A 21510-nucleotide genomic window follows, 5' to 3' on the forward strand; every position below is an offset into this window, starting at 1 on the left:
TGTCTCTTACCAAAGTCTTTGGCTTAAAGTCTGTTTTGTATAGATTTATCTACCCCTGTTTTTTGTTTGTTTTCCATTTCCATGGACTATCTTTTTACAGCCTTTCACTTTCAGTCTGTGTGTGTTCATAAAGCTGAAGTGAGTCTCTGATAGGCAGCATATACTTGGGTCTTTTTTAAAAAAAATCAATTCAGCCATTTTGTGTTTTTTGTTTGCAGAATTTAGCCCATTTACACTTAAAAGTATTTACTGGTAGGTGTGAATTTATTGCCATTTTGTTAATTGCTTTCTGCTTGTTTTGTAGTTCCTTTCCTTCCTCCCTCCCTTCCTTCCCTTCTTCCTTCCTTCCTCTCTTTTGTGATTTGATGATCTTGTGTCTTTGTATATTATTCCTTTCTCTTTTATCTAAGTGTCCACTATTGGCTTTTGTTCTGTAGTTACCAAGAGATTTACCTAGGCATCCTATATTTATAACAGTCTATTTTAAGTTGATAACAACTTAACTTTGAATGCATACAAAACCTTTACATTTTTACACTACCACCTTTTATGTTTTTAATGTCCATTCTTTTTACAAGGGTAACTCTTAAGACAATATGTACTTAGATTTGTAGTAGGCTGTTGGCAATTTTTTTTCTGGAGAATAAGATTGTTTTGGAGAATATATTATGAAGAATACATCCATTTAAATATATTATGGAGAACATGTTTATTCAAAGACTGGAATATACTTAATATTGAGAAGCATAGAGTCATCCTGACATTAAAAAATAATAAGTTGTTAGAATACAGCAGTTTTTCACCTGTTTATGTTTTTACCTGTGAAGATGGGACGGTTGTTAATGAACACGTCCTTAATGAGCGTGATCTGGGACTGTTGGAGACTTGAGGTGAGTGCGCGTGTGCTCTGGGACCTCAGCAGTCACTGCAAGTGTGTGGCTGCACAGATTGATAGCTCACTCCCCCGTGCTCTGAAAACCTGGAGCTCTGTTAGACTTCTGCAGGGAAGAAGGCGGCCCCAAAGCAAAGTTGGAATTTTAAATCATTGTGATACCTTTGTCCTCCATCATTTGCTCATCAGAAGCATCACTTCTCTGCACTGGTGAGAGTTCCTGTGGAGTAGCAGAAATTTTAACTAACTTGTAAGATTATTTAAAAAGATAAAAACCATTATTTGTTATAGTGATGGTACGGATAACTAGAATAATCTGCAAATCCCATGAAAATCTCATTTTATCAATTGGCTTCAAGTATCAGCTCATCAAAAAAATTTGTATCAAAGTTGGCTCATTTTCATCTTGCAGTCCATCCATCATTTGGTTCCTAACCTTTGGTGAGTTTTCAAATAAGCAGTAAAATGTTCAAAATCAGGAAGTGAAGCAGCAAAGAACAAACAGCTCTGGAACACAGAGTCCCACACGTGGATGTCTGATCGGTGGAAACCTCTGGCCCCGCAGCCAGATTCCATCTGTCTCCGAAGCAAGAGACAGTAATGCCCGGGAAGACGAGACGTGGAGGCGTTCTGGGTGTGGGCGCTCGCCCCACCGCCCGGAGCCTGTGCTGCAATGTTCAGTTCCCATTTCTGTTTGCGTTTTCCTTGGGGGTTTTCTGGTGTCGTGAACTTGGGCAGTGAATTTAATTTCCCTGGTCTCAGTTTCCACTTCTTTCAAGTGAGGTTAATCATGGTCTCTATGATAATCTCTGCAGGTCTATTGCGAGCACTAAATGAGATAATTTCCACAGGGTCGTACATGGCGGGGAACTTAGGGAAACCTTCAGGATGTTTTCTCTGGTCTTGTATTTCCGGCCCTGAAGCCACTCTCCCGAGTCTTCATTTGCTCCCAGGAGCCTTCGTCGTCTCACGTACCCGGTTTTCTTGTTTTGCGTCCACTCTTTGGCCGCATGATGGTGTCGGCGCCTTGGACATCCGTGGTGCGGTGGGTGGTGTCGTGGGGCTGTCATGGAGGTCAGGCTGTGGCCACGTGTCAGATGAGCTTCCGTCGAGTGAGGGACATGGACGTTTAGATCCCCCTGTTTTGCTTATTGAGTGACCCCCGGAAGGCAGCCTCATTTAAAATGATCGAGCAGCAGTAATAGCGTGTGGCTGTGCTTCAGGAGGGGAGTGCGTTCACGGGGAGACGCTGCCCGGCTCCTGACAGAAAACCCGTCCTGCCAGGACAGCAAGGCAGTGGTGGGGGCCCAGCAGCCCCCCAGCTCTGACCCCAAGCTGCTGCAAATGCTCCCATCTCCCCTCCACGGTGGCCTCGGGCAGGCGATCAGGGTGGCGGCGGTCACAGGGCAGAGGAAATTGCCTGAGCAGTGTCCGTCCATTGATTTTGGAGATTAACTCCAGCTGCTTTCTAAGGTAGTTCAGACCATGAAGTGACAGCTGATGGCCACGTATTTTAAAAATAAAATGGAAAGAGCTGCGCGTGCATTTTGAGCGCAGTCAGCACCATCTCGCCTGTCCGGTGGACCGAAGGGAACCGTGTTGTCGTGTGTCCGTCCCGCCTGGGGCCCTGACAGCTTGCAGTGCTGGGGGGAGGGGTGGGGGTGGGGCCGTCACGGTTCCTGTCACCAGGGCATCCCCTTCACGGGGAGGGCTGGCTCCTGAAGGTGTCCCGGGCTGGGGAGTGTCACCATCGTCTTGAGGGCTGGTGTAGACCATCTTGTAATGGAGGAAAGTGTTAAAATCCTGCGTTTTGGGTGTGGAGGTCAGGGGTCAGGATACGGTCAGGAGGGTAACAGTGGGCCCAGCTTAAAAGAGACCTTTTAACAGAAGCAGTGAGCTCGGTGGTTTTGAGTCAAAGTGCAGAGGGAGTTTTAGGAAAAGGAGGCGCCTCTTGGGCCTTCATGGTTGGAAGTCGGGGGGCTGGCGTGGGGGCCAGGGCTCGGGGAGGGAGGGCAAGCCTGGTGGTGTGGGCTCCCCGGCGGGCGGGATGCCGCGGAATGTGATTGAATTCTGCCTGTGAGGGGCTGAGGGGAGGGGTGGCTGGGCCAGCTGGAGCTCAGGTATCACCCCGGGGGGCGTGGGGGAGTCAGGCACGGCAGACAGGCGGCCCAGGGGGTGTCGACCCAGGAATGGATGTCCTCACCACCACTGCCACTGTCTTCAGGACCTGCCCACAACAGCACCTGTGTACCCGCGTGCCTGCTCTGTCCTCTCCTGCCCAGTGCAGACCCCTCTTGGGGTATCTGTAGATGTTTGTGCCCCCCGGGGGTCTCTTGTGTCTGCAGGTGCATGTGTGCACACCTGGGGGGTCCGTGGCATCTTCTCAGATGCCTCCTTGGCCATGTGGAAGGAACTCCCTTGCTCATCCTCATGGCAGGGCCAGGACTCCAGCTTTGATCCTGTCCCCAGAGCACAGGATTGGGAGGGAGGAACCACGGAGGCCCTGCACAGGTCCAGTTAGGAGGGAGCCCTCAGCACAGAACAGGCACATCTGTGGGCAAAGCATGTTCCAAGTGACCACAGACAGAAAGACGGCTCTGACCACCCAGCCAGACCTCCCGACCTGGACATAGCCCAGGCCTGCCGTCCACCTGCTGTGGGGCTGGGTGATGGCCAGCCTCTCTGAGCCAGCTTATCTGGCTTGATGGTTGGCAAGACCTTGTGTCCACGTAAGGCCATCGTGAGGTTCTGGGTGTGGGATGTGAAAGTGTGCATTTCCGGGGACAGAGTTCAGGCCTGATAACATGCCGTTTCTCTGCGGGTGACTCACTGCCTGTGCCCCACGTGGGTGTTGGCCCAGAGGCGGGGCTCAGCCTTTGCCACTGAGTCCCCTGCTCAGCGCCCGGCACCGGGCCGCTCACACACCGCTGAATGGATGGGTGGATAAGTGAGTGATGGGTGCATGGGTGGGTGGGGACTCTGGCTGGTGACTGTCCACACGACAGCACTGCCGGAACGCCTCTGAAGGGGCACCGACAGGAGCTCACAGGAGTGCGGGAGCTGCATGCCCGAGGCCAGGTTCAGGGTTTGCAGCGGGACCTGAGTCCCTGCGGCGGCGGCAGGTGGGGCCCCTCCTGGAGAAGGGGAGCCCCTTTTAGGGAGAGGCTGCCACTGGCTGTCCTTCCTGTCTCACGGCTCACAGTTGAGCATCCCCGCGGCACGTGAGTCACTCTAGCACAGAGTCCACTTTGGAACGCGCATTTCCGTTGTGGGCTGATGCCCCTCCTGCACGTGGGTTCTCAGCCTCTGCTTCTGCGCCCCCTCTGCCGTCTGCCCCCTCCCCTATTATGTTTTTACTGAGATTGCTGCTTCCTGGGCCCATCACACCCCTTGACGGTCCCGTTCGCACTGTGTCATTCGCCTTATTGTCGGGAAGTTGAGGTTATTCATCTTGGCTGGGGAAGCACCGCATCCCGCTGCCCCAGAGCTGGTCAGATGTGACCGGAACAGAGTGAGGGCGGGTCCCCAGGGGGCCAGGGTTGGGTGGGGCCTGGCAGCCCTCAGACACCGACGAGTCCCCCCTAACTCTCTGCTCCCCCCGCAGCCCCCTGAGCCCGGAGGAGGGGAAGGTGCTGCTGGAGCACGTGGCGCGTCTCCTGGAGGTGCCCGCCGACGTCTTCGTGGACATCGGGTGAGTGCGGGTGCTCTGGGCCTCTCCGCTCACGGCAGGTTGTTTCATAAACTGGTTTCGGGAGAGAGAGCCGTGTGTCTGTGGGTCTCCTAGTTGTATCACAGAAAGTATTCAGGAGGGAAATGAAAGGAGAACCTGCTGGGGTTTCGGTAAATTCTTTCAGCACAGCCTGAGTGTGATAAGAATTATAATCTCCTGAAAGAGCTGGCCGAGGCCTGCGGAGAACCACCGGGAGGCACCTGCCCCCACAGGTGAGTCAGAGCCACCTGGACAGCGTGTGTCTGCGGTGGAGGGTGCCCGCCTGGACACACCCTGCCGCTGGCCCTCTGAAAAGCTCGCTCACAGCGAGGGAGGGCTGGGGTCCCCAGGTGCCGCGGCCCCTTTTCATCCGTGGCCAAGGCTTTGGAAAGAGCTGTGACATCTGGACGAAGGGCTGGCACGCGGCAGGTGCAGGGAGTATTGTGTGTGGAGCACAGGTGGGAGCACGCTGCTGGCAAAAGTGGAGGGCACCTGCGTGGAGGGCCGCGCCCATAGGCCCGCCCACAGGCCCGCCCCCACAGGGGCCACACCCATGGACCCGCCCACGGACCCACCCGCGTGGAGGGCCGCGCCCACAGACCCGCCCACAGGCCCGCCCCCACAGGGGCCACACCCATGGACCCGCCCACGGACCCACCCGCGTGGAGGGCTGCACCCACGGACCTGACCACAGCAGCTGCACGTGTACTCGTCCCCACTGGTCACATGGGGGCAGTGACCAAGCACTTCCCAGGACCTGGCGTTGCCAGGGCGCCTGCTGCCCTGCCCTACCACATGCTGTCAGTGTGGAGGGGGTGGGGACGTGCATGGGGAGCCTGTCACCCAGCCTGGTTCCTGGAAGCTCCTAGGAGAAGAGAGCAGAAGGGCGAGCAGCCCGTCGCACAGAGGAGTGCATCCTCCGCCCAGCCCGGAGCGCAGGGCGCACACAGACCTTCTGAATGAAGATGCCTGGGGACCGGCAGAGACCTGGGAGCTGCTGGGAGCTCACCTCCCCTGGTGTGCACACCTGGGCTCACGGAGCAGGGGGTGCTGTGCAGGGGAGGAGCACTGAGTAGGGGAGAGCACGGGGGCTATCTCAGGAGCCTGGATGGGGGGGTGTCTGAGGAGAGAGCGCCGTCGGAGTTGCGTTGAGAAGCAGCAGCCCGGCTGCAGTGGGGCCAGAGGGGCCGAGAGTGGGAGGGTTTGCAGCAAACTGGTGAGGGTGGGCAGAGGCCTGCTGTGAGGAGGCAGCAGTGTGCACCGGGCGGGGGTTTCCACCTGGGAGGCAGAACGGGGTGGACCCGGAGGACAGGTTGACAGCTACGTGCAGAGACCGGTCCAGCAGGTCCACGGCACAGCTGGCACAGACACAGAGGCTTGAGTATCTGGCTGAGAGAGGACGGGTGGCTGGCAGGGGGGGGTCCCGGTGGTGCTGGTGGTGGAGGGAGGAGGGGCAGCAGCTGCTCCCCCAGGAGGGAAACACTTATGTCTTGTGGTGCTGGGTGGGGCTCACTGTCCTCGTGAGAGGGACGCCTGCTTGGCCAGGCTGGGTGTGCGGTGGCCTTCAGGAAGCCTGGGCTTAGAAAGGGGGAGGGTTGGAGAATGTCCTGAGGAGCCCTGTTCCGATGGATGCTGCAGGACTTCAAAGTTCTGGGGATCTGGGTGGATGTAGAGGCCGAGACCCTGAGGCCATAGCTCGGTGTGTCATCATAGACCAGAAACAGCGCTGTGCTGGGCACGGGGCACCCACAGCAGTTTCCAGTCTGGCCGAGGAAACACACGCACAGGAGAGCCCTGGGGACGGTGCCGCGGCAAGGCGTGTGCGCTGCGGGAGGCTGGCAGACACCCCGGTGTGCCCTCCAGTCCAGGGCGCTGCGCAGGGCCAGGAGCATTTTGTGGGCACCTATAGGGCTGGGCCTGGGCCTGACTCCACATTGCTGTGCCCGGCCAGGGGGCCAGCAGTCCTGAAAACACACTTTGGCCTCTGTGAGTCTAGCCCTCTGAGAAGCTTTCCACATGCTTTTTCCCACTTCCATTATTTTACTTAAAGTTTATCACCTTTTGAAAGACTCAGAGAACTATAAAACACTGATTAAAGAAATTAAAGATGACTTAAAGAAACGGAAAGGTATCCCATGCTCTTGGGTTGGAGGAATTAATATTGTTAAAACGACCACACTGCCCAAAAGCACTCTGCAGGTTTAAGTCAATCCATATCAAATGACCACCAGCTCCTATTTCACAGAACTAGAACAAATAACCCTAAAAGTTACATAGAATCGCAAAAGACCCAGAACTGCCAAAGCAACACTGAAGAAAAAGAGCAAAGCTGGAGGAATAAGCGTCCCAGGCCTGAGACAACACTGCAGAGCCACAGTCACCAAAACAGTGTGGTATGGCACAAGAACAGACACTTGGATCGAGGGAACAGATCAGAGAGCCCAGAAATAAACCCACAGCCTATGGACAATTAATCCTGAACAAAGGAGGCAAGAATATACACTAGAGAAAAGGCAGTCTCTTCAGCAAGTGGTGCTGGGAAAGCTGGAGTCACATGTAAATCCATGAAATAACCTTCCCTCACACCAGACACAGAAATAAACTCAAAATGGCTTAAAGACTCGAACATAAAACAAGACACTGTAAACCTCCTAGAAGAAAACGTAGACAGAACTTCCTCTGATACAAGTTTTAGCATCGTAAGGCAGTCTACTTAGGCAATAGGAATAAAAGGCAAAATAAACAAATGGTCCCTAATTAAGCTTACAAGCTTTTGCAGAGCAAAGGAAACTATAAACAAAACTAAAAGACAACATACTGAATGGAAGAAAATATTTGCCAATGATGTGACTGACAAGGGCTTAATTTCCAGAGTATACAAACAGCACATACAGCTTAATCACAGAAAAATGAACAACCCAAACCAAAAATGGGCAGAAGACCTAAACGAGCAGTTCTCCGATGAAGACATACAAGTGGGCAATAGGCACATGAAAAATGCTCATTATCACTAATTATCAGAAAAATGGAGATCAAAACTACAAAGAGGTATCACCTCACACCAGTCAGAATGGCCATCAATCAAAAGTCCACAAACAACAAATGCTGGAGAGGCTGTGGAGAAAAGGGAACCCTCCTTCACTGCTGGTGGGAATGGAGTTTGGTGCAGCCATTATGCAGAACGGTATGGAGGTTCCTCAAAAACCTAAAAATAGAGTTACCATATGATCCAGCAATCCCACGGCTGGGCATATGTGCAGAGGGAATGTTAACTCAAAAAGACACTCGCAGCTCAATGTTCACAGCAGCACCATTTACAGTAGCCAAGACATGGAAAAACCTAAATGTCCATCAACAAATGGCTGGATGGGGAAGTTGTGGTGTGTTTATACAGTGGAATACTACTCAGCCACAAAAAGAATAAGCTGATGCCATTTGCAGCAACATGGATGGACCTGGAGCTCGTCACACTAAGTGAAGTCAGCCAGAAGAGAAAAATGCCATGTGACATCACTCACACGTGAAGCTTCCAGGGCAGCGGGTGGCCTGGAGCATCTGGAGACAGTCCTCACGTGGAGCAGCTGTGACATGAAGCCATCAGACCTGCACAGGGCTGCACTGATGGAATTTTCGTTACTTTCATTTAGCAAAACCCTCCATGGTGACGGTGCAGCAAACAGAAAGCAGAGGGCCCAGCCAGGGCCTGTGTTTCCTGGAGACGAGACCTCCTCACTGCTCCTTGTTTCCAAGAAACCATCCTGACTGGAGGGAGGGGCGAGGTGGCCCCAGCTGCTGGGACATGAGGGGTGGAAAGTGCCAGGGGGAAGTCTGTTCCCAGGACCAGGGGCGCTGCTGCGGGGCGTGGGGCAGGTCAGGACGCGAGCAGCGGAGGAGGCCCCTCTGCCCTTCCCCCACCTCCCGCCACCCCCAGACACCTGCCACCCCATGACTGGAGTTGGTGGGCAAGACCCAGGCCTGCAGCGCAGGGTGGGGAGCCCTCGGGCCACACCGGAAGCTGACGGGGTCTGGATCGCCGCCCACCTCACCCGGTGCACAGTCAGGCCCGCTCCGCGGCCTCTGCGCATGGCCCGTGGGCTTGCACCTGCACTGCTCTTCTTGGGAGTGATGTGGTTTCAAGGCTTCAGGTCCCACTGGAGGAAGGTGTCTGTGTCTCTTCACCCAGAGACGCTGCAGACCTGGGACGTGTCCCAAGACGCCAATTACAGCAGTGATGTCGCCCACCTGCCAGCCCCCTTCTTGGCCCTTGTCGTTCATCCCGTCCCCCCATTAGGGAGACCCCCCCGTCAGGGTGCCTGCGGCTCCCGTAATCACTTCCCCTTCCCAGGCATTTCAGTCACATACGTCTCGTTGACCTTTTGTCACATCTCAGCCAGGTGGCAGGACCCTCAGTCACCAGAGCAAAGCTGCGGGCGTCTGGACTGAGGGCTTCCGTGGGAGGGGCTGCTGGGGCTGGGGGCTTCCGGAGACGCGGCCTGCACCCAGCTGGCGCACCCTCTCCCTGCCTTTCCTGGGACCTGCTCCTACCCCCGCGCAGTCCTCCCCAGATACCATCCCTGGCCTGACGGCCGGCCAGGCGCCCTCTGGCCTCAGGGGGATGAGCACAGAGCTTGCCCGCTGAGCCACTGACACCGGATCTTCTGTCAGTGTTACTTGTCCGGTCTCCTGCTCAAAGAGCTGGGAACCCCTCTCCCAGGAGCCACCGGGACGCCCCCCCCGGGGGGGGGGGCTGGGCCACAGCTCTCATGTGAGCCAGACCCTCATGAAGTCCTTGCCTGGAGGCCTTGCCCCGGCCGGCCGCGTCCCACGTCCCCCGTCCCCCTGCTCTGAGAGCGTGTGCTCTTGGTGCCACAGCACCCAGGAGCCCCAGACCTAGCCAGTTAATGCCCGCCCACACGGGGGGGGTCTTATTAAAGAATGTTGTATGTGTGCAGGAACGCGTGTGGGGTCCAAGCCGTGCACACGGGTCCATGTGTCACCCCTGGGCCCTGCACTGTGAAGCCACATGTGAGGACACGTGCTGGCTGGACGGACTGACCCGGGCAGCGGGGCCCTTGGGGGAGTGGGGACCTTGCGGCCTGCCCGTGGCTCCACGTTTCAGGCTCTCAAGGCTGATGGTTGTTCCCGGGGAGGGAAGGCGGCCGCCATGCGGACCGGCCCCTTCAGCCTCGTCTGCGCTTCTGTGGGAGTACCATGATGCTTAATATGTTCTGTTAATGGGTATGTAGCTGCCAAGTAAATTCCATTATTTCTTATTACATCATTAGAGACCATTAAAACGGCATTAGCCTGCTGATGTAATTACACTGGCAGGCGCACGAAGGCCAGTTATGATTTTACAGTCTGATCACGGCCGTCCAGGCGTGCTGACTGACTCTGGCTGCTCCCCTCCCGGTCAGGCGGGCCGGCCGCGGGGCCCCCTGTGCCGCGAAGAGTCTGAGCTCACGGCCCCGCCGCTGTGGGGCCCGAGACAGCCTTGCCGAACGAGTGAGCCTCAGCTGGGCTGCCAGGCCGGCCCGGGAGGCAGGGCAGCGGCTGATCCTGGAGCGCCTTCTGTTTCCCACGACGCAGGAGCCGTTAGTTCCTGTGAGGTGACTTACTGAAGACGCGGCGGGAACCCGCAGCCCAACATGCTCCCCGGGCTCCCGTGTGCACGGGCCGGGGGTGTGGAGCCCAGCCCGACTGTAGAGGAGCCCAGCAAGGATGCAGCCCCTCCCTAACTCCTGCCCATCCTGCTGCCCCGCCGACACCCCCGTCCACGTGTGAGGGTCCCTGGGAGGTGGAGGCTCTGGAAGATGTTTCAGTTCCCTGGGGCAGAATTGCGCTGGTCTGCCTCCTGGTTTTGTCTGACTCACGAAGGGTCGACAAGGAAGTGGAGGGTGGCCTTGAACTCCCCGGTCGGGGACCCTCTGCTTCTCTCTGAACCCAAATGAAGGCAGAGCCCTGGATAACTTGGGAGTGTGTAGCAGTCACCTTCGCTCTGGGGAAGTGATGGTGGCTCACGGCCGGGAGCCTCCAGCTGTGACACCCAGCTCTGCAGGAGGCCAGGGCCGTGGCTGTGCCCCTGTGCAGGGGCCCGAGCCCACGGGCCCGTACTCACAGGTGGATGGTGCCTGGGACAGGAGTTGCTCAGCAATGCCACCTTCAGAGGCCGGGGCAGGAAGGCCGTCTGTGCACCTGCAAGACTCCAAGGCCCACCGACTGGCTGGGGATGAAATTTCAGGGAAACATCACAAGAGGCCCAAACCTCCCCAGCTGTGTCTTTCAACTGAAGACAAGACAGCAGGGAGGAGCCCCTGTGGTTCAGGAACAGTGATTCAGGTTGGGCGCAAGGTGGCCACGCCTCACGCGAAGTAGATCCCGTGCTTTGGTTGAAGACAGCAGCGCTCAGGGTATTGCCTGAGCCCTGCTTCCTGCTGGGAAGTGACATCATGGTTAGGGGAGGGCTGAGTTACTCGGCCTTCCCAGACCTCGGTTTCCCGGCCCTGAGACGTGGGCAGCGGGGTGCGGCGTGGCTGGGGTCCGGGGCCCTACTTCAGGGGGCCCCCACCTGGTGCAGTGCAGCTCTGCCCTCTTAGAACTCTTAACATTTAATTCCTCAGCACAGGGGCCTGGGTTTCCATTTTGTGCGGCCCCCCCACCCTGTTGTGTAACTGGTCCGGGTGGTGGGGAGACCCGGCAGGGGAACCTGCTGGGAGCAGAGCCCGCCGGGAGCAGGTGTGCGGCTCGGCCATTGTCTTCATTGTTGTTTAGAAGGGACTCTAAGATCACTTGCTGTTTGTCAGTTCCTCTGTGGCAGTGACCCTCTCAGCTCCTTCTCCTGGACTTTCGCAGGTGCTGGGCAAGGCTGGAGTTTGGGGTCTAGTATGAGGGGCCTGGAAGAGGCTGTGCTTTCTCACACGGTCCCGTTACCAGGAAGGGTGAGTCTTTTCCTCTCCTGGAGGACTGACTGAGCTCCTCGAAGATGGGGAGCGGGTCTCCGTTCCTCAGTGATGTCAAAGGCCCGGGCACACGGCAGGTGTCAGTAGGCTCTGGACACAGGGCACCCGGGCCTGCATCTCCTTCTCCACATGCCGCAGGCCTTGGACAGGGGCCTCAGTTTGCTCGTCCGCAGAATGGGCAGGTTTCTGCTAGGGTAGTGTTTTTGTGGGGCCTACCATGCATGCGGAATCTCCGCACCAGGGAGGGTAGTGTTCTCCATACCCTGTACCATGGAAGTAACACAGCGTTATTTACAGAGAAATACGTAAACACCTGGGAAAGTTGGATTTACACGGAAACAGAACTGGACGCTGTTGTAAGCGTACACATGTTTGGTGCCTGCGCCGCCCGTCCTGGTCGCCTCTGCAGCCTCGTGCTTGTTTTTCTCAGGAGGACAAAGTAGAAGCCGCTTTTCCTCTCCACCTCTCCCGTGTCGGCAGCAGGGCAAGTGCTAAGGTTGCAGGTCAGGACACTTTCTCTGGGTCCATCCCTGCAGGACACCCTCCCCTTCCACGTGTGGAACCATGTCCATGGAGGGGCAGGAGGAGGCTGCAGACTGTTCTGCCAACGAGCCCACCGGCCGTCTGGGTGGGAAGCTGACCGTGTTCTCCGCATCCCTGACGGGACACACATGACGGCAGTTCCCCCAGAAGTTAAGCAGCCTGGTGTCCAAAGGAGCCAGGATAAGGCCGAGACATAATAGGAGCTCCTGAGGGACAGGCTGATGCGGCAGCTCGGAATCCAGGCCCACCGGGGAGGGAGGTCCCCCTTGTCGTCCGCAGCCCTGAGAGACCATCGGGCCAGTTCTCTGAGGCGTCCGGGAAAGGCCTTGGGCCAGTGCTGAGATGACCACCTGGCTTCTCCAGGTTGTTGTTTGCGGAGTGCAGTCCTTCAGGGCTGGGTCCTCCCACTGCAGAAGGGCCTTCAGACACAGGGCTCCGCGCTCAGCGTCTGCTGCTGCCACGCAGGGTCCCTCGTGACCGGGCACGTCGCCCATCAGCTGCAGCAGGAGTGTGAACTGCTGTGAGATTCAGACCTGAGCAAATGCTTTCGGAGTTTAAAGGCAACACACAAGTTCTGTTTTCTTCCGAATTCTCCATGAGGAGGAGAGCGTTCAAGGCCGGGCAGTCCCCCACGACAGAAAGGAGTTCTGGATTGCACACAATCACAAAGTGATTGCAAGTAAGAGACTGCCTGCAGGGTGAAGCGGTCGCTCAGGCCTTCAGGAGGGCACAGCCTCGTCCACCGCCGTGTCTTGGTCGAGGCCTGTGTTGTGTGGAATTACCTTGCAGTAACTGTGAGTCCTTGTTTCCTCACATGTCCGAATAGGAATCGATTTGCTCAGTCCTTCCTCCTTGGTCAGCCCTCAGATGAGGTCTTCTGGAAAGTTACTGCCTGACTTTTGGGAGGCAGGAGTAGATAATTGTGCAGAAAATCCCAAAATGGAAAATTTGCTTCAGGAGCACTTGTGGGCGTGGCTCTGCTACCTGCGTGGAATTCTGGAATCCTGTCACGTGACGTGGAAGGGTTGAGGCCGGAAGATGAAGCTGTGCAGCCAGGTTCTGTGTGGGCAGGGGGTCAGCCCAGTACAGGGGGCCTCCCGAGCTGGAGCAGGGGAGGGAGCGGCACTCGGAGACGCCGGGGCAGCACCAGCTCTAGGGAGAGCGCGCGTCCACGACGTGGCACGAGCACTGGGTGCCCCCGGGCCCAGCAGACTGTCCGGCCAGTGGGGGGGGGCACCCCTCCGGAGAGCTCCCAGCGGAGGGTCAGGAAATCACTGTTCCAGGGGTGGCGTCTGTGCTGGAACTGGACTGCTGGGGCTGGTCCTTGAAGCCCGTGTGTCTTGGTTTTCCTGTGTAAAAGCAGGGCTCTGCTGGGTGGGTGTGCAGCGTGGGTCTGAGTCGCACGGCAGGTGCCCGGCCCAGTCCTGAGTTCTCTCCCCGGGTCTGGGCTGTTCTTCCTGGTGCCGCCTGGTGTGTGTGCCTGTGTCTGACTCTTAGAGTCTTTCTCCTGTGAGCCTGTTCCTCGCCTTCCGCCTGCTGCCCCCGGGAGGGCTGGAGAGCCTCCAGGGCCCGCGGGCTCAGAAGCGAGGGCGTCTTTGCTGAATCAGGACAGACAGCCTTGCTGTCAGCTCGAGGCCCCCAGAGTGTTCTCTGGCCCCCGCACAGTGCGCCTGTGTGGGGGGGTTGAGCTCCCACCAGCATTCTTCAGGAGTCCTTGCTGACGTAGGGACCTGACGCTTCCTGACTGGGGGTCCGCGTGTCCCTGAGATGTGTCTTCCTGGAGTGTCATCTTCCTGAGGTGCAGAGGAGCTGACTCTTCTGAGTGCTCCCCGCACAGTGGCCTGTGTGCAGCAGGGTACCGGGGCGAGTTGGTGGTCTCTGCCCTCCCGTCCCCCATCCCCTGTCCGGGACACTGCGGGACAGTGGCAGCACCACCCGGGGCACTGACTTCACGTGCAGCTTTCTGTGGGAAAGCTGAGCCTCTGGACCAAAACCGCCTCCCATTTTACAGCTGAGTAAACGGAGGCCTGTGTGGCTGAAAGTCTAAGCGGGTGACAGCCGTGATGCAGGATGCAGACGTCTGTGCAGACTGTCACGTCACTCATCGCAGCAGGTGCTGGGGAAGGAGCGTCTGAGCTCACACCGAGCTTGGCCCCGAGGGGTTGGATCTGCCCTCTGTAACGGGTGACCTCCCCTTGCCGGTGCCAGGGCCAGGGCTCGGTCAGGGGGGCATGGGACATCACAGACGCAGTGTCAGGTAGGGGCTCGGTGATGGCAACACCGACCCCCCATTCTGGGAAGTGCTTCCCACGCTAGGGTCACGTGTGCACAGTCCAAGGTCCCGTGTACGTATCTCAGGGTCACTTGTGCACGCCCGGGGCGTCACATGTGTCCCTTAACCACAAGCCGGTGACTCACTCGTCCTGGAAGGAAGGCGGCCATGGTGCCCCGTCTGCGCTCCTGTTGTCCCATAGGTGCAGGGACAGGGGAACCGCGTTTTCCCCCTGCCCACTAGTGCTGGGTCTCTGGACTCTGAGAGGCAGGGCCTTTAGAGAAGAATTCTGGCACCTGGGGGAGGCCAGGATCTGGGGATCCCGCCTGCCGGGGCTCTTCAGATGTGGGATTGGGCACGTCCCAGGGACCACGTGCAAACCTGGGGTCTCGACCTCGGGTCTGTTGTCGGTGCTGGCTGGCCGTGGGTGTTGGTGAGGACCTTCTCTTGATCTTGGAAGCACTGGCACTCGGGTATCTGGCCCCGTCCCAGACGTGGACCCGTCATCCCCTTGGGAAGGAGCGGAGACCCTGTGAGGTAGTGCGCCGCTTTAGCACTGCACGGCAGGCACTCATTGCACTTGCTGGAAAACCTCAGAGGAGCGGCTGTCAGTGCCTCCAGGGGAGTTAGACCACAGAGAGTGCGTGTCAGTACGATTCTGCGGCACCAGCGAGGGAAGCCCGGCCCCCGGACCGATGGGAGGACGTTGGACCGAACAGGGCCTGTCGGCAGGACCTCTGGTCACCATGAGGAGCAGCTGTCCTGCCAGGGGCGTCCTGACAGCCGGGGACCCCTGAAAACCTCGGGGTCTGGCGGGAGGGCCGAGCGCACACAGCCCTGAGCCCCAGGCATCCCCGCGCCCTGTCCACCCTCCGCACTGGCGCCCCGTCCGCAAGACCCAGAGAACAAAGATGGCAGTGGGGCGTCCAGATGGATGACGGGCCAGGAGGTGGGAGCCGGGCGGGGGGGTCCTGACGAAGGCGGCCCTGCGGCACCACCCCAATAAAGCAGTTGTTGAAATAGGGATGTATTTTTTAAAATCATATTCAACACGGCATTTTAAAAGCTCTGAAGGTTTTCGATAGCTGCCGTCTGGCAGTCCCCTGCCAGTCATTTTTGTACTCAGTGGTTCTTAAACACTTGGATAAGTTTTTAAACAGCTCCTGTCAAGAGAATTTTAAAAATACCCGTCTCTTTCCTTTAGCTTTTGGTGCCTACGGCTCCCTTGGGAACCAAATACTAAAACCTGTTTCCATAACAATGTTTCTTTTTCCCTCGCAGGAGGATCTGCCGGTTACTGTTGGGTTACTGGGCTGACTTGAAGTTTTTCTAAGGGTGCTTCCGGGGTTTAGATGGGCAGAGCCTCTCGATAGCATTCCCGGAATCTGGGAACAGAGTCACAGTGACCAAGAAAACCCAAACCCGCGGAGGCCGGGTGTGGCGCAGCGGCGGCCGTGGGTGTGCGGAGAGTTCAGAGCTGCAGGGCCGTGCACGGAGTCGCTCTGACACCTGTGACATGCTCTTTTCCAGGGTCGCGGGGCCCGCAGTGACCTTCAGGGTGAGTGCCAATGCCCGGAATGTGACGCCGGCGGATGTGGTGAAGGCGGCAGGTAAGGCTGTTTCAGCTCAAGCGGCGGGAGAGCCATCTGTTCATGAGGAAGGATGGTCTCCTAGGACCCGATACCGATGGGGACAGGGAGGGGAGGGGAGGCTGTGCGCGGCGCCCTGAAACGTGGCCAGGCTTCGGGGCGGGGGGACGGCGGCCACAGTGCTGGCTCTGAGACAGGGCTGGTGCGGGGCGTCTGCGGTGACCCTGATGTGGATGGAACACCCTCGTGCTCTGAGGATTTCCATCTTGTGCCAGGCGAGCAGCACACGGCCTCCGCGTCCATCCCCTGCAGCCGGCACAGGACGCGGGGCTGGACTGGGGCTGGACCTGGCTCCCACTCGCCCGTCCTGAAACCACGGACGAATCCCGGCATGTGGCTGGTGTTTGTCACATGGGATGTAGGGCGAGTGTGAAGTCTGCCTCCTCTCAACTCCGAGTCTGTTTTCAGCTTCTGAAACCTTGTACAAACGTGCAGCTTTTCTGCCCGGTAAGAAAAACACAGGAAACGTAACGGAACTGGAGCCCCCGGTTTCCAGTACCTCAGGGGAAGGACTCGTATTTCATGGTCGTTTGTAGGCAGCGTGTCTGAATGTGCACTGACCCCAGACGCGGCGGAAGGCGGCTTTGTTTCAGCTAGTCCTGTGTGTTGCTAAATGTGTGAACTGCTTTTACACGACATTCATGTGAAATGCAGCAGAACACTCTGGCTGACTCAGAGATCTGGACGTTTAGCTGCATCGGCTGAGGTGTCTTTGTGTCGCATCCTGTTACCCTAAGGTTTATCCGGCGACAGTGAACAAAGCGGCCCCGCACTTAGCGGGACAAACTCCAGGGCTTCCCGAGGGCGGCTGCCCTTGCTTCTACTGCGGATGCTTTTTGTGACTCTTATTTGTGAAAGTAGTGACTTGGGGCCACGAATGTTTGCCTAAAGGAGAATTTCTTGCACAGTTGCCCTGCACCCTGAAACCGGGCAGCCGTGAGCGCAGGGCAGGGCCTGTGTGTTCGCCGTGAGGCAGGCGAGCTGGGTTATAACGGCCAGCAGTGCAGCGCCCGCCACGCAGTCTGGAGGGAGGACGTCGCAGGGTCTCCTGGACACTCCGCCGCCTGAGCGGGGGGGCCACGGGCTCTCCCTCCCTGCACAGCACCCATTTCACATCCTTGTTCCCTGGCAGAGGAGATCACTGAATGTATTTAAGACCAGATCAGTTACCAGTTTTGGGTTTTTTTACCCAGAAATACATTAATGACGTTTCGCAGTTGGCAGCGCATCCCAACACTGGGACGTAACCCTCTCGAGATCCGGTTTGCTGGCCTGATGGGCGCTGTGAGTGGAGTGAGATGGAATGAAGGCTTTCCATCTTTTCAGCACTGTGACAGTGTATTCAGGACAGTGGCCTTTCATTTACTTTACTGCTTCCTGAGGGGAGGGAGGCTGATTATCTGAAGTCCACTTTCTTGGTCGCTCTCAGCGTTCCGCGTCGTGTGCTGAAGGGGAGCCTGCGCGCCCCTCGTGGGCCTGAGGGCTGCGTCGACGGCCAAGCGCGCGGGCTTCTGCTGACACCAGTGCGTTTGCGTTCACCCTCGTGGCCGCTCGGCCCGGGCGCCTTGGGCTCGCTTCGTCCGCGCAAGGTGGTCACGCCCACGCACGGCAGAAAGCTCGGTTCCCTTCACATTTCGAATGACCGCGTGCTGCTGCACGGGAGCGGGGTTATGAAGGAGGAGTCCGACCATGAGGATCGTGTTGTCTGGCGGCAGAGGCACCGAGGTGCACGGCTCCTGCCCCGTCTGCCTGTGGTGTTTGGTGTCTGTATCGTCCAGGAAGGGAGACACTCCCCGTGATGGACTCTAGGGGCGTTCGTTCTGCCAGCTTTGTACACTGTGACCCAAAGCCCAGGAAGGGCCGCCTGGTCTTCAGCGCACCGTCCCCATCAGGCCCCGGCGGCTCCTCCCAGTGCTGCGTGCCTCACTCAGACCCGCTCTCTTGATTTCACGGGGTGACCCTTTTCTGGACGCTCAGCTCAGTTTGTGGGCTTGGGCGTCAACGGGAGGCACAAGTGATCATAAAGTCGGGGTCTTGCGCACGGAGACACCCGCTGTCCTCAGTGTGTAGAAAGGGCGGGTGGTGACTTTCCCTTTGTGTCGTCAAACTGAGCAGAACAGGGAGCCCTGTGTGACTCTTCACCTTCTTGCCTGTTTGCCCTTCAGCAGCACGTTTCTCGTCCCCTGCTGGCTCCTCCTTTCAGAGGAGGGCCGGTGGGTCGCCTTGGAGAGATTTGGGAGCTCTGCCCCCCCCCAACATGGCCTCTGGGTCCCGGGACCTTCGCGGGGGGCGGTCTCGCCGCCTGCGGTGTGTGTGTCCCTCCTGCCCGAAGTCAGCTGTCCCGCCCTCCCCGGGGCCGGGGGCCGGGGGCTTCTCCTCACTTCCCTTCGTGGCTGTGTCTGCTTCGCTGGCCGTCAGGCAGGAGCCCGTCCTCAGCACCCCGTCTCCCAGGGGCCTGGGTCTAACCCAAGCTCCAGCCTGGGCGCTCAGCTCATCGTGATTTTGCGTGGCGGCACCTCCTCATGACAGAACGTGGGGATTCTGCCAGAGGGTCTCGTGCCCAGAGTCCCACTGCCCCTGCCACCCTCCCCCGCTGAGCACCCCCATGGGGTCCATGGGTCTCCTCCCGCTGCCCTGTCTTCTGTGCTCTGTGACTTACAGGCCATCTCGTCTGCTCTGTGCAAGGAGGGGCCTGCCCTCCTGTGGCTTCTTCCTGGATACCGCCAGGGCTGGACCCCAGACACAGAGGCTGTGAGCATATGTGGGCGTCTGTTCTCGACGCAGGGATGCTGGCGGCTGGGACGGCCAGACCCCAGGACCCACATGTTTAACCCTGGGACCCTGCATGGGGGCAGGTGTATCTACTTTGGAAAGTGACGTGGTCACTCCTGGTAAAATGACTGTAAAGCAGGCCCTGGGGGGCTCCAAGGGCTGTGAGGGTCCCGGGGGGCTGGAAGGGGAGACAGGGAACTGTGTGAAGGCAGCAGGAAGGGGGCAGGAGCCCACACGTGGGTGGGCAGGCCCGGCTAGCGGTCTGGGCGCTCACCCATCTCAACGTGGGGCGGGGCCTTAGTCACAAGAAGTGCTCAGTGGATTCGTGGCACTGGTGGAATCCCCGCTGCCTTCCTGACCTCCGGGGCTCGGCTGCTGGCCCAGGTGCCCGTGCCCGCGTCAGGGGCCCAGAAGCCGGGAGGCCTTAGGCGAGAGGCCGAGGAAGGGTCCTCGCGGCAGCGGCAGCGGCAGCGTCAGCTGTGGACACAGGTCTCTGGCCCAGCCTCCCGTCCAGCTGGCCTCCATCCCACCCTCTGTCCTGGCTTCCGACGCAGCTGCTCAGGACCGCGAGCCGGCGGCCGGGAGCTGTGTGCGTCACCAGACACAGGTGGCCCGTGCACCTTGGTGTGATCGAGACACCAGGACAGGTATGAGCGAACTGGGGAAGCGTGACGTGGAAAGACGCCATGCTTTTTCAGTGGAGGATAAGGAGGGTCCCTGGAAAGGCCCCCAAAGCCCAGCGCCAAGGGCCGTGCTCGTCTGCACGTGAAGGCCAGCTGTCAGACGTCAGGAGGAGCCCGGGCACACGAGGATGCACATCTTCTCCGAGGTGTCACGTTAGAGAACCGGAGGACTTCTGGGTAAAGGGACCTTGGGATTCCTCCTGAGCTGGGCCTCGCGACACAGATGAGAAACTCTGGCCAGCGTGGCTGGCGGGTTTGGGGTGGGGCTGGCGGTCCGCTGACCTGCCCACAGCTCGGGGTGTGAGCGGCCTTGACTGACTTCTCCAGGCGAACGATCCTGCTGGGTCTGACGCGTCTCAGTGCGTGTCCCATTTGCCCAGGAGCTCGGGCAGCTTCCCTGTGGAGGGGCCGCAAAGCTTGGCTGGCCTGTGGGCATCAGCGATGGGCAGGGGTTGCCGCAGGCATGGGGAGTCCACGTGATTTGACGGACGCTGCACAGGAGGACCAAGGCGGGAAGACGGGCAGCGTGGTGAGCGGGACGGGGCATTCGTCGCTGTGAGACTGTGTGCCTCGGAATCAGCGCAGGGAAGCAGACCCTGAAAGGGCAATTCTGGAAGAAGAAACAGAATGATTTTCCCTCCCTGGCTGTTGTGTATTCTGCGTTGACTGTTACCTGGAAGAATTTGCTTTGTTTACCTGAGCTGATTGATGATGTTTCGAAAGCCAAGTGCAGGAAGGAGGCCTGTCTGCAGGCTCTCCCCGTCTGCACCCCGGGAGGAGGCTCAGCTCCGGGCGGCGGTGTAGTGAGGGAGGTGTGGCTCAGAGGAGCCCTGCTTTAACGGACTTTGTGCTGTTTGATGATGAGAAAAGGAATCTGAAGATGAGCCACAGCCCTCGTTCCGTGCAGAGGAAGCGAAGGGCGTGCGGGTTCCATCCTGGACTGATTCAGTGACCAGCTCAGAACACACGTCGGGGAGAAAGATGTGGCTCTTGCTACTGAGAAAAATGAATCTATTAATAGTCAAAACACCGTCCTTTGGGGAACGTTCACTCTTTGGAGGACTCAGCTCGAGAAACTCCTGTGGTAACGGGGGGGCTGCCCCCTCTTCACACTTACGATGACGAAATCTGCTTCTGTTCAGAGACATTAAAGGCTGTGAAGGAATGTCTCCTCTCCTCCTCGGCCCCAGAAGGGTACTTTCGTGCAGGTTTTTAGTGCCCCCTCCACTGCTCCAACCCCCAGGAGAGCAGACGGGAGGCCGAGGTGCCGTCAGGGAACGGGCTTCTTTCCTGCTGGGATCCGGGGCTGCCTGGGGTTGGAACACAGCCTGGGCGCCACGGCTGTGCGGGGCTGTCAGCACCAGAACCAGGTGCTAATGCGGTGCGGTCCTGTGAGGGCAGGGCCAGGGTCAGACTGCAGTCTGGACAGGGGTGGGGCCCAGAGCTCGGAGATCGGGCTGGTCGAGCAGCAGTGGGAATGCGGATCCGGGGACCGCCTGCTTCCTCCTTGGCCACACGCGAGCACAACCAGGGCGTCGAAGGAGGGGCAGACGCCGCACCGAGTCCCGAGCTCTTGTCTCCGAGGTCGAGGTGTCCTGAGGAGCTGCTTTTAGTTGAGGCCGGTTCCTGCTGCGCCCTTCAGCTGCTGCCTCCTGGGGGCCGGCCGCGTGCCAGACCCTGTGCGAATGGTGGGGATGCCGCAGTGACAGGACAGGGACTCGGCCCCAGTGAAGGTGCGGCCCAGCAGGGAGGACGGAGAACGAGGAAATGAATGTGCATCGAACGTACTGTGGCGTGGCGGGGCGGGGCGGCGGGATGTACGTGTAGTGTGACGTGGTGAACGGCTTGTCGTGTCTGCGACGAGGAGCAGGGCAGGCACCACACAGCGCAGCATGTGAAGCACGTGAGGGGCTGTGGCGGCGTGTGCTGTTACACGGTGCAGTCACGTGGTTGCACAGTCACATGCCTCTAAGGTGCCTGTGCCGCCGACTCCACTCCTGCTGCGGATCGTCCAGACCAGCCCAGGGCTTT

At 58.5% G+C, this 21510-nt stretch overlaps 1 protein-coding gene across 4 annotated transcripts in view; it reads left to right on the forward strand.

The window, feature by feature from the left end:
• The window catches only part of PTPRN2 (protein tyrosine phosphatase receptor type N2), a 384695-nt gene that overhangs the window by 41248 nt on the left and 321937 nt on the right, over positions 1-21510 (forward strand). For all 4 annotated transcript variants that reach the window (XM_072964044.1, XM_072964045.1, XM_072964046.1 and 1 more), the window contains exons 8-9: positions 4497-4583; positions 15906-15985. In XM_072964044.1, the coding sequence (XP_072820145.1) occupies positions 4497-4583; positions 15906-15985 (167 nt within the window). The remainder of the gene's footprint in view (positions 1-4496; positions 4584-15905; positions 15986-21510) is intronic.

This window comes from Vicugna pacos, chromosome 7, assembly GCF_048564905.1.
Source record: "Vicugna pacos chromosome 7, VicPac4, whole genome shotgun sequence".
Lineage (NCBI taxonomy): Eukaryota > Metazoa > Chordata > Mammalia > Artiodactyla > Camelidae > Vicugna > Vicugna pacos.